Source organism: Saccostrea echinata, unplaced genomic scaffold (genome assembly GCF_033153115.1).
Source record: "Saccostrea echinata isolate AGI-Se365-2 ecotype Australia unplaced genomic scaffold, CSIRO_AGI_Sech_v1 ptg000022l, whole genome shotgun sequence".
Lineage (NCBI taxonomy): Eukaryota > Metazoa > Mollusca > Bivalvia > Ostreida > Ostreidae > Saccostrea > Saccostrea echinata.
Window position 1 is genome coordinate 15,342,945 of NW_026889771.1, and position 13,628 is coordinate 15,356,572.

Consider the following 13,628-nt stretch of genomic DNA (forward strand, 5'->3'; position numbering starts at 1 on the left):
TAACCTATCCATTTAAAATATGATGGTGAACAGTTGGTTAAGGTAAGCAATGTGGCCCATGAGCCTCTTGTTAGATATGAAATTTTTGATAGGACATCTCAGTATACAATTAACAAGATACAGCCATTTCTCTTAAATTTAAGAGCCCTATGAATATTAATGTAATATGAGCTACAATTTCTGTCAGAAATTTTTGTTGAATGGCGGCTTAAAAACCTATGTTATTCATCTATGCATTGGAAAAACTACTAATCAGATTATGACAATACATGTACTTGTTTTTGCATATTGTAAATTCAGTGCTTTTGGTGGTTATCGATTGTCAGGCATTTTTTTTCCCAATCATCACGGGGTTATTTTCACCATTTCACATTTGACAACATTTTGCCCCATTTTAAATTCACCAAGACACAGTTATGTGAAAGAGATAATACTGTCTTCTTTGAATTCATCCCCATTTTAAATTTTCCTATTAAAAACAACTAAAATAAGGCAAAAATTTCCCCACATAACAGTAGTTATTGTATGAAATCTTACTTTGATGGGATTGTGCCAGTCCACTTAAATAAGTACTTCTACAGTGTGTATGTATAGCTGTTGTGACTATGGTAAGATGATCATAATTGGGATATGTGATTAATAATACAGATTTTAGTTCTGATGAAACACACATCAAAGCATCTGTGTGAATTGTACATATAATTAAGCATATCAATAGAAAGAGTAAGGTATACATCACAAAAAAAGAAGTTGAAGACAAATATGTTTATTGACATTCATGGTCATATTCTTAAAGTTCCTTTCAAACAGAAAAATCTTATCTTTTATTACAGTCTTTAAATGATTATTATTGAAGGAAGATGAATGAATAACGTCATAATTTCAACACAGTACAGATGAATTTTACATCTGACACTTTAAGCTATGAAAATGCCCTATAATTTTGATCTGTCCATCTTGTTCATCAGTTTCTCTAGTTTCATGGCCAGTCCCATGTCACCTTGGATTTTCAATTTCCCTGACATAAATGCAGTCACAGCCTTTAATTCTCCTTTGAACATCTTGACAAAATCTTCGCTGTCTAGTGTCATTGTGCAGTTAGCGCCCCCTGGTGCCTCTCCTTTACCGATGTTACCTGATCCTGTTTTAAGGTCAATGAACCATACTCCTTGATCGTTACCTACATGACAAAGAATATAGGGGAATAAGTTTTAAGTGTATAAAAATAAAATTCAATTTACATACTAAGTATTTTAGAGCAATGTTCTTATATTGCACACAAACATGAGTTTACAATAAACCTCAGGGGTTTGGAATTTCTACGAATGGAAATTTACCGGTTAAATTGAATTGGAAGACTCCATTCATTGACGACACAAGGTCTTCACCAAGAAGAGGCTGGATGGCACTGAATGTTTGTTCTGGTCCACTCCCTGAAGATGGGGATCCACCAACAAATGCTGCCTTGCCACCTTTTTCTTCCAACTGCTTTTGAATTTCATTAGGGTCTTCACCATCAAGGAAGAAATCGGGAAGTAATGTGCTGCCTACAAAAGATATGTTGAAAGTAAAAAGCCTGCATGAGTATTAATAAACATTTGCATACCAGTAATTTAAAATTTTCTGTAAAATGGAGTAAAAAAAGTACATTAAGTATACTTAAGTGAAAACTAAGGGTAAGAAAGTTCTACCTGGAACACATGAGTAATGATCAAGGTCAGTAACTCCTGCATTTATCAGCACCTCATCATCAATGGCAAAGTGTCCTGTGTATTCTGAGCTTTTCTTGGTTAAGATGACGTAAGCTGCATCACTCATGATCTCCGGTTTTCTACATTGATCTGCCACACCAGATCCTCCCCCCAACATTTCCATGGCAGCAGTATAAATAGCTGTAATTATGTAATAGAATTTCCTTTTTTTTTGGTTGACACATTATATAAATCTAACAGTCAGCTGTGCCATTAAATTGTAAACCAATTGGTGAGTACAATGAAATTCAATACATCTATAATTTGTCAACTTTCAGGAGGCTGGAAGGAGCCTACATTCAAACAAATGAGCTTACTCTGATAATACTAATGCCATCTACATTTTGTTTGTCCACTGACATGCACCAATAATTCCTTGCAATGCTTCACAAGAAAAGGCTTTATAGTTCAGATTAAAGATGACACATGAAAATGCTGGCATCAATTACTATGCAATGTCTAAAGATTACCTGTACGAGGCCAGAGAGCATTAACTGCTATAGAAAGTGGTTTAAATTCTTCGGCCATTCCCAAAACACACATGGACATACCATATTTGGCCATTGTGTAAGCTAGAAAAAGTGTTAAAATACATGCATTTACACATCATTAAAATATTATACAAACGTATATATAAAGTTCCAAGATCTTATTCTATTCTGCTTCATTGAAACATTCATTTAAGTGCATTAAATTTTTTATTGCCTGCATGCGTAAATGATAATATATTAAAAAATTTAATCAAAAGAAATCAAATTTGGTTTACCAACCTACATGGTCCTTGAACCACCGTGGGTTCAAGTTGAGTGGTGGACTAATGTTAAGGATATGTGGATTGCTAGACTTCTGTAGGTAAGGCAGGGCAAACTTAGAACTGCAAGTAAAATATCACACCCAAGTAATTTTCAAGTTCAAAAGTAAATAAATTTGTTTATTATCATGATTTTATTTACAAATAATGTAATGATTTTGATACTATGCAAAAATATATAGTTCACTTCGATAAGAATGGGATTACAACATAAAAATAAAACTGTGTCAAAGGATAAGTAATTTACAGCACACTTTTTAAATATTAAGTCATTAGAATAACAAATGAAGCTCCAGACAATGCTAAGAAATAAGGCTCCAGACAGTGCTAAGAAATGCTAAGATATGATGCTCCTAACAATCTAACAACAATGCTAACAAATGAGGCTCCATACAATACTAACAATTTTTTTTTTTTCAAAATGAAGCTCCAGACAATGCAACAACAATGCTAACAAATGAGACTCCCGACAATGCTAAAAGCAAATCCATGAAATATGATGTTTGTACTCACCACATATAGGTTCCTCTTGCATTGATGCCATTCATGAGATCGTATCTCTTGGGGTCGGTAGCAGCAGTTCCTGTCAGACTAATGGCACTGGCGTTGTTGACCAGGATATCAATTCCCCCAAACTTGTCTGCAGCCTCCTTCATGGCTGACTGAATGTCATTTTCATTTCTGATGTCCACGGCACATGGAAGGCACTTTCCTCCAGCATCTTCCACTATTATTTATAATTAATTAATTAATGATTAATTAGTTATATAAGTCACCCAATACAGTCCAAGTCAACTCTGTGAAGCATGCTCTGAACATTCTGTAAGCAATTTCTATCCATTTTTCACCTTCATGATTTTATTTAGCATCTTTATTAAATAATACCTCAAGTCAAACTGAAAGGCTTCTTCTTAGGTTTGATATTTACACCATACTCTACATTCAAGAATTTTCTTAGCTCCTTCTTTAGTTACATAAAAAACACAATTGGGATCTTTGGGTTCATTTCATGGACCTTTATAAACTACATCTGGCTCAAGCATGAAACAAATAACACTCATGACTGCTATATGAGTATGCTGTGTTATGATTATATAAAATGAATTACTTGGAAACCAGTTTTTTAAATCAGGGACAGTGATAACCAGGTGCATATCTTAGCCAATAAGGTGTTCTACATGTCAATATGAATGAAATGTGTAGCTATTTCTTATTTCCCAGTATTTCCCGGGAAATACCAGTATTTCCTGGTAATTACCAGTATTTCCCACCGTTCTGGGAAACATGAGTATTTCCCAGTTTTTTTTGCCAACCCTGCTTTATTTCAATGAATAGTATGAAATATATGATACATGTATTATATAAAATCAAAACTGTGTATTCAAAATATTGATAAGAGTTAAAACAGAGAATTTCAGGAACATATATAATTGTAAAACCCAAATAATACTACATCTTTGTGACAATTCAAACTGTTAGAATCATGATAAAAATCAAAAGTAGATCTGTTACCCACCTTCTTTTGCAGCTGTGTAAATGGTTCCTGGAAGTTTGGGGTGAGGTTTGGTGGTCTTTGCTACTATAACAATGTTGGCACCATCTTGTGCTGCCTTCAGAGCAATAGCCTTCCCTATACCTCTGCTTGCTCCCGTAATGAAGAGAGTCTTTCCAGCCAACAACCTAAAAAAAAATATATAATTATATACAAATGTACATATTTGTTGATATATGTATATACAAACTACACTTTGGTTAGATTATTTGTAAATAATACTCAAAATCTGGTTAGTGCTAATATCTTGAATATAAATTCTGCTTGCAAATGTTTTTTAAAGAAAACATTAAATACAAAAGAGAAGTTGTGCATCTGGAATCATTGATTCAATCCCACAACTTAGAATTGTACCACTATTAATCTTAAAGCACATTAACAAACCTGGTTGCCATTAAAATTTTATAGTGAAGGGAATGGTACTATTGGAATGTGGCTAAAGCTTTAATAGCAAGTTCAGTAAAATTAACTACTGTACAGCAAGTACTAAATTCTGAGAGATTCCCACCCTTCCATACACATACCAAGAATTAAAAAAAGCTTGTCATATCTTAAAATGTATACTGTAGATTCCATATTTTTCAGAAGTACTTATTATTGCAAAATGGCTTTTTGATGTAAAATCGGGAGAACAATAATTTGCGAGTGGACGGTTGATCAAGGGATTTTGCATGGATTTTAGCACCATAAAAATAAAAGCAAGTAATTTTATTTCGCAAAAGGTGTTTCTAGCGAAATTATGTGATAATTAATCCTTGTGTATTATATATATTAAGAATCTACAGTATCCCAGGGGAAACAAGTCTTATACAGTTTTAAAATGTGCCTTGTTAATGTGCACAAGGTTTATCAATATGTTTTTTTTTAATCACTAATCACAGACAGGCACAAACTTCTAAAGTGGCAAACTTATTTTTGACCTTTGGCCTCTATCATGGCTATGTATCCCAAGTCTGATCTTGACCTTTCTAGTCTGGAGTCAGTGTCCTTAGCAATCATTAAAATAAAGTCTTTATCGTAAACAGTCTAAATGTCATAACCAAGCTTTAAGTTGGGGACAAATAGGGTTACCTAAGTTTTTGGAATTTGTGTCCAACTCCATTATCATATTGTCAATAAAATATGTTCAAAACAGATAAAACATTATGTTAAAAAATTCAGTATTATGGTCTAAAAATTCAAAGAAAAATTAATGGGTCTACAAATTGTTTTCTATCTATTAAGCATATATAGATACTTTTTAGCTTACCTGAGCCAAAGGCTCAAGTGAGTTTTTTTTTATCATCAAATATATATTTCCCCTCAGAGATAATCTTCACATTTGAACATTGAATTTGCATTTATAACTAAACTGCCTGGGGCATGGGTAAAAGGGATAATCAGAAAACTACATTACCCTGTATTTGGTATCCTGTAAAATAATCCAGGAAGCAACTTATATTATGAAACTTGTACATGAAATTCAAATACTGTTATGTAATTTTTTTTAATCGAACACTAGAAACTAACTAATTTTGATCAATAACAGCTAGAGGCTAAATTTCCTGATCACTGCATCCAGTATTTCTTGCATGGATTCAGTTTTCATAAAATATTCTTTTATTTTTGCCCGATATTAAACTATGAACCCTTTATTTCATCAAAATATGGTAAATGTCAATTTATCAAGTTTCTCTGCTCATTGCCAGTAATATTTAAGGAATCTTAGATTAATCTCATTTACTTTGGGCCCATTTATTACCTGAATCTGTCCCAAGAGATTACGATTTGAATGAATAGTGATTCATTTTACTTTTCTAAGGAACAACATAGCAATGGATTATTATTATTCATTCATCATACCGGTAAACAAAATGGTCTCTTAAACTTAGATATTTGAATTTCCTTTTCAATTTCTCCTTATGTGTCTTGTGACCCCATATATAAATCTATCTTAATCTCAGGGGCCATGATTTGAACAAACCTGAACATGTTGATTCTACTCAATATAGAAGCTGCCATTTAACTTCATCTTTTCTGTCAATGTGGTTTTTGAGAAGAATATTACTATATTATTATATACCTCACCCTATTTTCTGTATGTTTTAATCATCTTCCCTTGATAAAAGCAATGGTCTTCTGCATAAACAAACATGCCCCCCCCTCCCCCCTTTAATCGAAGATACTATAAGGCCATCTTTAAAAATTGTTTGTTAGCCCTCTTCTGGCAGACTGCCTAAAAGTGGCCCGACTCAAAACTTTTTTGTAACTTCCTGGAAACGGGTTTTTTTCCCCCTTTCTATACCTGGATTTTCTCATCCTGTCAATATGTATGTTGAAATTTTCCAGGAAAAAAAATTTCCTACCTACCTACCGACCCAATTTTTTTACCCTGAAACAGTAAGGCAAACAAACATTATTTTAAAGATGGCCTAAACATGTTCTACTTTAGTGGAAACCATATAGAAGTACATAAATTTAGCACTTATAATGCATATAATAATGATTATGCTAAATCTAAACAGTTGATAATAAACATTGCGCAAACTCATAATAATCTATTTATGTTTTATTGGCAATTAAAGTACTTTGTAGCTTGTTTGGATTAAAATTGACCTGTGTCGGTGATACAAAAGATCAACAGGCCCAGCACAATCTCTTGATTTAGCTATATAGCTTGAAATAATCATATAGCTTTATTAAGCTATTCAAAATAGCTTGATAAAGCTATTTATATGCAGTTTTTCAGAAAAATATTTTTGTAAGAAACAGACAAAAAGTCGCATGTATTTGACTATTCATATATGTATTATGGGCTATCAAGACAACAAGCAAAATCAAAGATAGTTTTAATACTGCAGCATTTAAATACTTTTGAGCAAAAGATGAATTTTTATTGTTTGGCTAACTGTACACTACCTTGTGTGAGTTGAGGCGTGGATAAGTATGATTGCTTCTCATTGTACTGAATTATTACCAATCAATTATCTTGCCGACCATAATTGGCCCCCTTTATAATTTCATTGAAGAAGTAACTGTATCAATTGCTTTATATAGCCCCAAAACTTTTAGAACTTTGAGTGCAAAGTCTCTTAAGGAGACCTGACACAATTTGATGACTGATTTTTACATGCATTATTTTCAGAAAAGTTCAAGGTTGAATATTATCACTGCACCAAGGTGTGACTTTTTGTGCATGCTGCGAAAAAAAACACATTTAAGAAAAAGGTGTGATAAAATAGCTAAATCAAGCTATTCTGAATAGCTAATAATAAAGCTATATATCTAAATCAAGCTATATAGCTAAATCAGGAGAATGTGCCGGACCTGATCAAATGTGAAAATTTTATACAAACGACAATGGACAAGACCAATGGACGCAAAGTCCACTTATGCCTTTGGCTCAGACAAGCTAAAATACGCTGGATTTATGCAAAGTTTGTCGCATTTTTGGAGGGAGGGGGGGTGGGTAACATTACAAACATATGCAGTGAAAACTGAGATAATTCGAGCTGTAAGACTTGCAGTGCGATGAGTGCTTTCTTCATTATACACAATGTCTCGAGATGTCGGTATGTTATTCTTAACCATAGATATATGCATACGCTACCCTGAATTTGCAGCCATTCTGGAAGTTACTGTGTTTATAGGTGTTTAACTTGTCCTGTCCCTCGAATCTTTGGACTTTGACACCTTCCAGTGCCGGTTGTTGACCCACTGAAATTCAAGAAGAGGAATTATACAAAACGAATATTTAATTTATATTTCTTTTAAAGAAAAGAATCGGTTTTCAAGAATGTGCAATTAAAACTCTTTTATAAAAATTGAAATTTTAAGTTCAATAGAATGGTTAATAATAATATTTGATGAAATTAACGTAAAAATGCGTAATTATCTCGAGTAGCATTTCTAAATTCTTAAAAAAAATCATTCAATGATGTTTACAGTTACTTTTGATATATAGGACGTCAGGTAAAACTATAGCCTCTTCCAAATCATCTAGAAGTCAATTCATTATGCAAATATTTTATGTTATATCAATTTATTATATTATAATTTGGCTCCCAAAAGACCTCTGTAAATGAGGATATTCGATAATACATGCATTTTTTCTTGGCTTGTCAGAAACTTGGACTATAATTAATATAGGCTAGTACTGGACATGTAATGTGGTAATGATAGTATGAACAGGGACCTATATGTACATTTTACATAGTATATACGTCCATGATATGAATATGTAACTGGCGAGGGAAAGAATGCGATGAACCAGAGCAGGATCCCTGAATAATACTATAGTCAGGTGCTCTATCAACTATAAGCTATCAGCTAAGGCACTACCCTCTTCACCTCATTTCTCCCTCCTTAAAGGTCTCCCCCCCCCCCCCGAAAAAAACCAACCCAGACTCTTCCCTTGCTGGTCCTTCACCTATCACTTCTACTGCATATCATATGGCACAATTTGTAACCATCAGGGGGAAAGATGCAACAGACCACACCAGGATTTGGACCCTGGCCCCCCTGATTCACTAGACAGGTGCTCTACCAAATGACCTATATGGTGATGAAAAAATGAATATTTTTATAAGATCAAAGTCACATGAATGAGACCTTAATAAATGATCTTTGCAATGAAATTTTAGTGCCACCTGACTCTGGATTGTCATATTTTAATACTTGACACAAATGTTGCTCCCAAGCAGAGGTGTTATAAGATTCAAAAAAGATTCAGGCCTTGGAAATCTGCAGTATTTTTTTTTTTCTTTTTCTTTTTTTGAAAGATGGCAAAGTTCCTTTTAAAGCTATTTTCAAGTATGGCCTTTTGTAAGTTGGGTGTATCAATCTCAGGATAGTTATAGTTTTATTGTTTAACCCTTTCGACGCCAAAGCGACATAAATGTCGTTTACTGTGTCAACGCCAAACCGACAAAAATGTCGTTTTTAATAGATGTTTTACATTTTCTTTTATTAACCATATACTTACGTGTAATTAAACACAATGATATTTATATTTTGACACAAGTATAGGTCTTTATTTTTACATAGGTACTGGTCTAAATATGACGTCATATTTCTTACGTTGACGTTAAATAATGACGTCAGTTTTGGAGTACGCTAGTATTGTAAATAAAGTATGGCGCACTTTCAATTAGCAATTTTATGTTTCATTGTTGCCGGAAAGTTTTACACTTATTTTCTCCGTGCCTACATGCATACATATTTTTGAGAGAGAGAGAGGGGGGGGATACGTGTTCTTTATATTATAAGTGGTTCTTTATTTTGAATAACAACTTATAAAATGTATTGAGCCATTTTATTCCCTAGTTAATCATATTGATATACACGATTACACAGGCTCAGGTGTAGCGTCGATTTCCAAATGATTGGGAGGGGGGGGGGCAGAGATAATTGACAAGCAAAAAAAAAAATTCGAATAAAAAAGCAACCGTGAAAAGTTCAACCTGAAAAAGAGACCCCAGCTTTGTTCGGATATTAATACTGATAACATGGGATATTTGAAGCTACTACAACAACAAATGAGGAGGGGATGGGACAAACAGCCCCTATATAAATAATTCTATACTAAATTAACACACAATTAAACGGAGGATTGGGGCACAAATTTTTGCAAAATGAATAAATAAGTAAACAAATTTTGCTATAAAAGAATTTGAATAATGGATCTTCAAGAGCATTATACTGTGTGCATAAGAAAATAACATTTACATCGTCAGTGATTTTAATTATTCTTGAAAATATGTATGAAAAAGAAGAAACAATAGATTACGCTGTAAAGAAAGTATGATTGAACTTCTGATAAAAGTTCATATGCGACATCTTTTGAGAATGAATCACTGATCTAAAAGGAAAAAAAAAAACTTTTACATGTAACAAGTGGTTATGGGTGTCATTCAGATATTATAAAAAAAAAAATGTTCAAAATCATCAACCAAGTCACACCACTCGGAAGGCACAAAGTCAGTCAAGAAATCTATACATTATGGGAAAGATGAAAATTAAAGCAACAGTGATGATTTTAGCAAAAGAAAAAAAAAAGGGAAAAAAAAACCAGACTCGTGCAAAACTTTGATGACCGTATAATATGTAAGAGAGCGGTTTTTTTTTTTTTTTTTTTTTTAACTGATTATTGTAATAAATTAGCCCTGCTTGGACGTCGAGTTTCAGCTCTGATATCTCGACACCCCGGATATCTCGACATTTTCTGAAAGTTCCGTTGACTTGTACATGACCTTTAGGAAAAAGTACACACGCACACCCTTACACACACACCTTTCTGCTTTTAGAGAAAAAAAAAGTTTCTAATCCAATCGTGTGGTAACAACCAAAAATACAACTCATGTTCTGTAATTTCAAGATTCCGAGGAAGTGATATTTTTAAAATAATAACTATGAAAATGGCTAAGTCGCCTATGAAGAGAGTCGAGTACACCGATGGGGTTTCAAACATTAAATGGATATTGCTTAACTGCATTGCCATATACAAAAAAAATAAACGTGTGTTGGACGTATTATTTAATTATATGTCCATTTTATTGTATCGAAATATGAAAAGCTAAGATTTCAGGTTAGCTGATGTCACGGAGGAAGATGAATAGGTGACCATAATAGCGTAAACATAAATTCAAGTCTCAAGTTCAAGATATTCAGTTTCAATTTCAGATTTAATTCACTTTGCTCAAAAAAGCCCAGCTCCGTTAAATGTGCATAATTATATAGAAAAGAGCCAAGAGCAGTACAAGTATCTCTTTGATCAATTTTTTTTTATTTAAGAACTTTTCGAAAATCTGAGTTGGAAACCAGGCAATCGCTGTAAACATATTAGTAATTAATCTCTCGCGAGATTTTTTTAATTCCAGGAATTCATGCAGAAAGGTCAATATCGGATCAAGCGCAATGCTACAAGGAATTCCTTTTCTCATAGGATTGAAATGACGAGCTTTAATAAGCTTGAATATGACACGTGACTGACGGCTATATTTCTATGTCCAGCAGGTGAAGTTAGATCACGAAGGTCAAATCATTCCGACATCATTAAATGGCAAGATTGAAAATATGCAGCTTACGTCATTTCCATCTGTTAGAGTCAAAACATTCATTCTGATGATAGAGAATGGGTCTGAGAAAACATGGGATTGAAATTCATTTTCAATCCACCTCAGCTACTCTTGTACGCACTGTGTTAATGATAGATCCAGAAGACATATAATGTCAATTTCGGAATAGTTTGACATTTATATAAATCAGGTAGAGTTTTCTGTCCAATGTTTTTGTTTTATGATTGATTGATTATTATTGTTTAAAGCCGATAATAATCAATCAATCGTAAAAAAAAAACATTGGACAGAGAACTCTAATTTATGTAAATTTCAAATATTTCGAAATTGATTTAAGAAATAACAAGAGGACGACCATTTGATTTCGAAGGGGGGGGGGGGGGTAGTCCTTAAAAATAAGCAAAAAGTTTTTGAAAAGCCCCCTCCTCCTTTTCCCGTTTTTGCTTGTCAACCGTTTTTCTGTGAAGAAGACTGAAATAAGATAAAATCTCTTGACATCCTTGAAATAAATAAACGATGTATTCTGAAGGCATGGACATAAATAAATTTAACCCCCCCCCCCCCCTTATAATCAAATGGCCGCCCCATGAAAGAATACATCTATAAGTTTGAAATTGGATTGAAAATTCTTATCTACATAATTTTCAAACTATTCGGGAATTGAACCTATTTGACTTTTGAAGCATACATTAATACTTTGTCTATGAAATCAGCTTGTCAATGAGTGGATTGAAAACCAACCTCAAACTTGAATTTCAATCCACTGTTTTCTCAGACGTCCGTGTCGAATTGTATCATTGTCGATCATCAAATAAGATGGAAATGGCTTAAGATATATATTTCCAATCTTTCCAGAAACTGTTCCGCGGTCTAGGGAATCTATTTTACAGAAACCAATTTGAATGTTTTCTTTTTGAGATTTCAGTTTCGGCCCTTTTAAGAAATGATGTACGATTGTTGTGTCCAAGTGATAAGCGTCGAGAGCACAGGTAAAAGGAAAAGAAGACCACTTTTGATAGAGTTTGATTTACTTGGAAAAAGCTAAGAAATTGACTAAAAGTTTCTATTTTCATGAATGGAATAACCTTGCACAAAACAATGTCTTGACATCAATATGCGCCTCTTTTTTATGTTTTTATTCCATATCTAGAACAGGCGAAGAAGTTGAATTGTATGAACAATGGAAACTTATTTAAAATATTTTATCAACGTATTTAAAAAATATATCCGCTTGGAAGTAGAAAAAGATTTTTTTTTTTTATTTATGACTTTTTATGAACAGAATAAACTTTAAGAAAAAAAAATTCATGCATCATAAATTCATCTGAATTATTTTTTTCCGTTAGAATCAATCGGTGATACAGAGATACTTGGGTGTTGTTATCTTCTCTTAACAAAGCTAGAGGGGAAAAAGAAACACGCTTGTGGTGGGGGGGGGGGATGCATGCTTATAACTGAAAGTAATATTTTTTTTTATATCGGAATCAATTTGCTTTTTTGCGAGGGGATGGCCCGCTTTATGCGCGGTGCCCTTGTTTGGGTTGGATTTCTTATTTCTCTAAGGGCCATCCGTGTATTCTTTTTGTGTGTGTGTGTGGGGGGGGGGGGGGGGTGCTTTATATACTTTATTATTTGAGCTAGAGTATTAAATATAAAAAAAACCTTCTGTTGAATTCTATTATATTTTTTCGACTGAAAATAAACCGATTCCAGATCCTAAATTTCTAGACTCCCCCCCCCCCCCTCCCTTACGAAATAACTGCATCTGCCTCTAGAAGTATGAACTAAGGCGTCTTTTTCTTAGGGCATACTAGTAGCTTAGAAGAAAAAAATAAAATATTTCTCAAGTTTTTGTGTGTTAAAACGATTAAAATTATTTAAATAATTCTAAGAATATTTAGAAACTGAATTTGACGCACGCGACATAATTAGGTTTTTAGTCAGTAACGTCAACGTAATTTTGAAGTGCCTTACTAAAATGCTTATAAAATACTGAAAAAAATCAGATATTTTAAAAAAAGTTATTTATGCATGTATTTGCATTCAGAAAGGGCCAGGCTATTTAAGGACCCTTTACTCGTGACGGCAGTCATATATTTATATAACATTTAATTTATTTTTTGAAAAAGCTTAAGATTAAACTCTCTTTTGTTATATTTAAAGACTTTCCTTGCATATGCTAGCTACAGGATAAATATTGGCTAAATTTACTTTATGGCGATTAAAAACTACTGGAATGAATATGACTTTATTATACGAATTTTCCTTGAAAACTATAAACATCCTATTACACTGGTTAAACAGGTGCTTGTTTCACTATCAATTTGACGCTTTTTTCTGAAGCAAATTATTTTACGTCTCAGTTGACGTCATAGTACGGCATCCATGACGTTATAGACGCAACTATATTCGGCGTCGAAAGGGTTAATGTAGAAAAAGTTAGTTGAATTTTCAGTTCT

The 13,628-nt window shown here is 33.2% G+C and overlaps 1 protein-coding gene across 1 annotated transcript; it reads right to left on the reverse strand.

Annotated features, from left to right (window-relative positions):
• Positions 1 to 750: 750 nt before the first annotated feature.
• On the reverse strand, positions 751 to 7,803 carry LOC133190523 (hydroxysteroid dehydrogenase-like protein 2). Its single transcript, XM_061326199.1, has 8 exons — positions 7,704 to 7,803; positions 4,079 to 4,242; positions 3,076 to 3,289; positions 2,522 to 2,625; positions 2,222 to 2,323; positions 1,692 to 1,892; positions 1,338 to 1,547; positions 751 to 1,180 (listed from the first exon to the last, which is right to left on the reverse strand). The coding sequence occupies exons 1-8, from the start codon at positions 7,718 to 7,720 to the stop codon at positions 936 to 938; spliced, it is 1,257 nt and encodes a 418-aa protein (XP_061182183.1). The 5' UTR covers positions 7,721 to 7,803; the 3' UTR covers positions 751 to 935.
• Between the last annotated feature and the right edge of the window lie 5,825 nt (positions 7,804 to 13,628).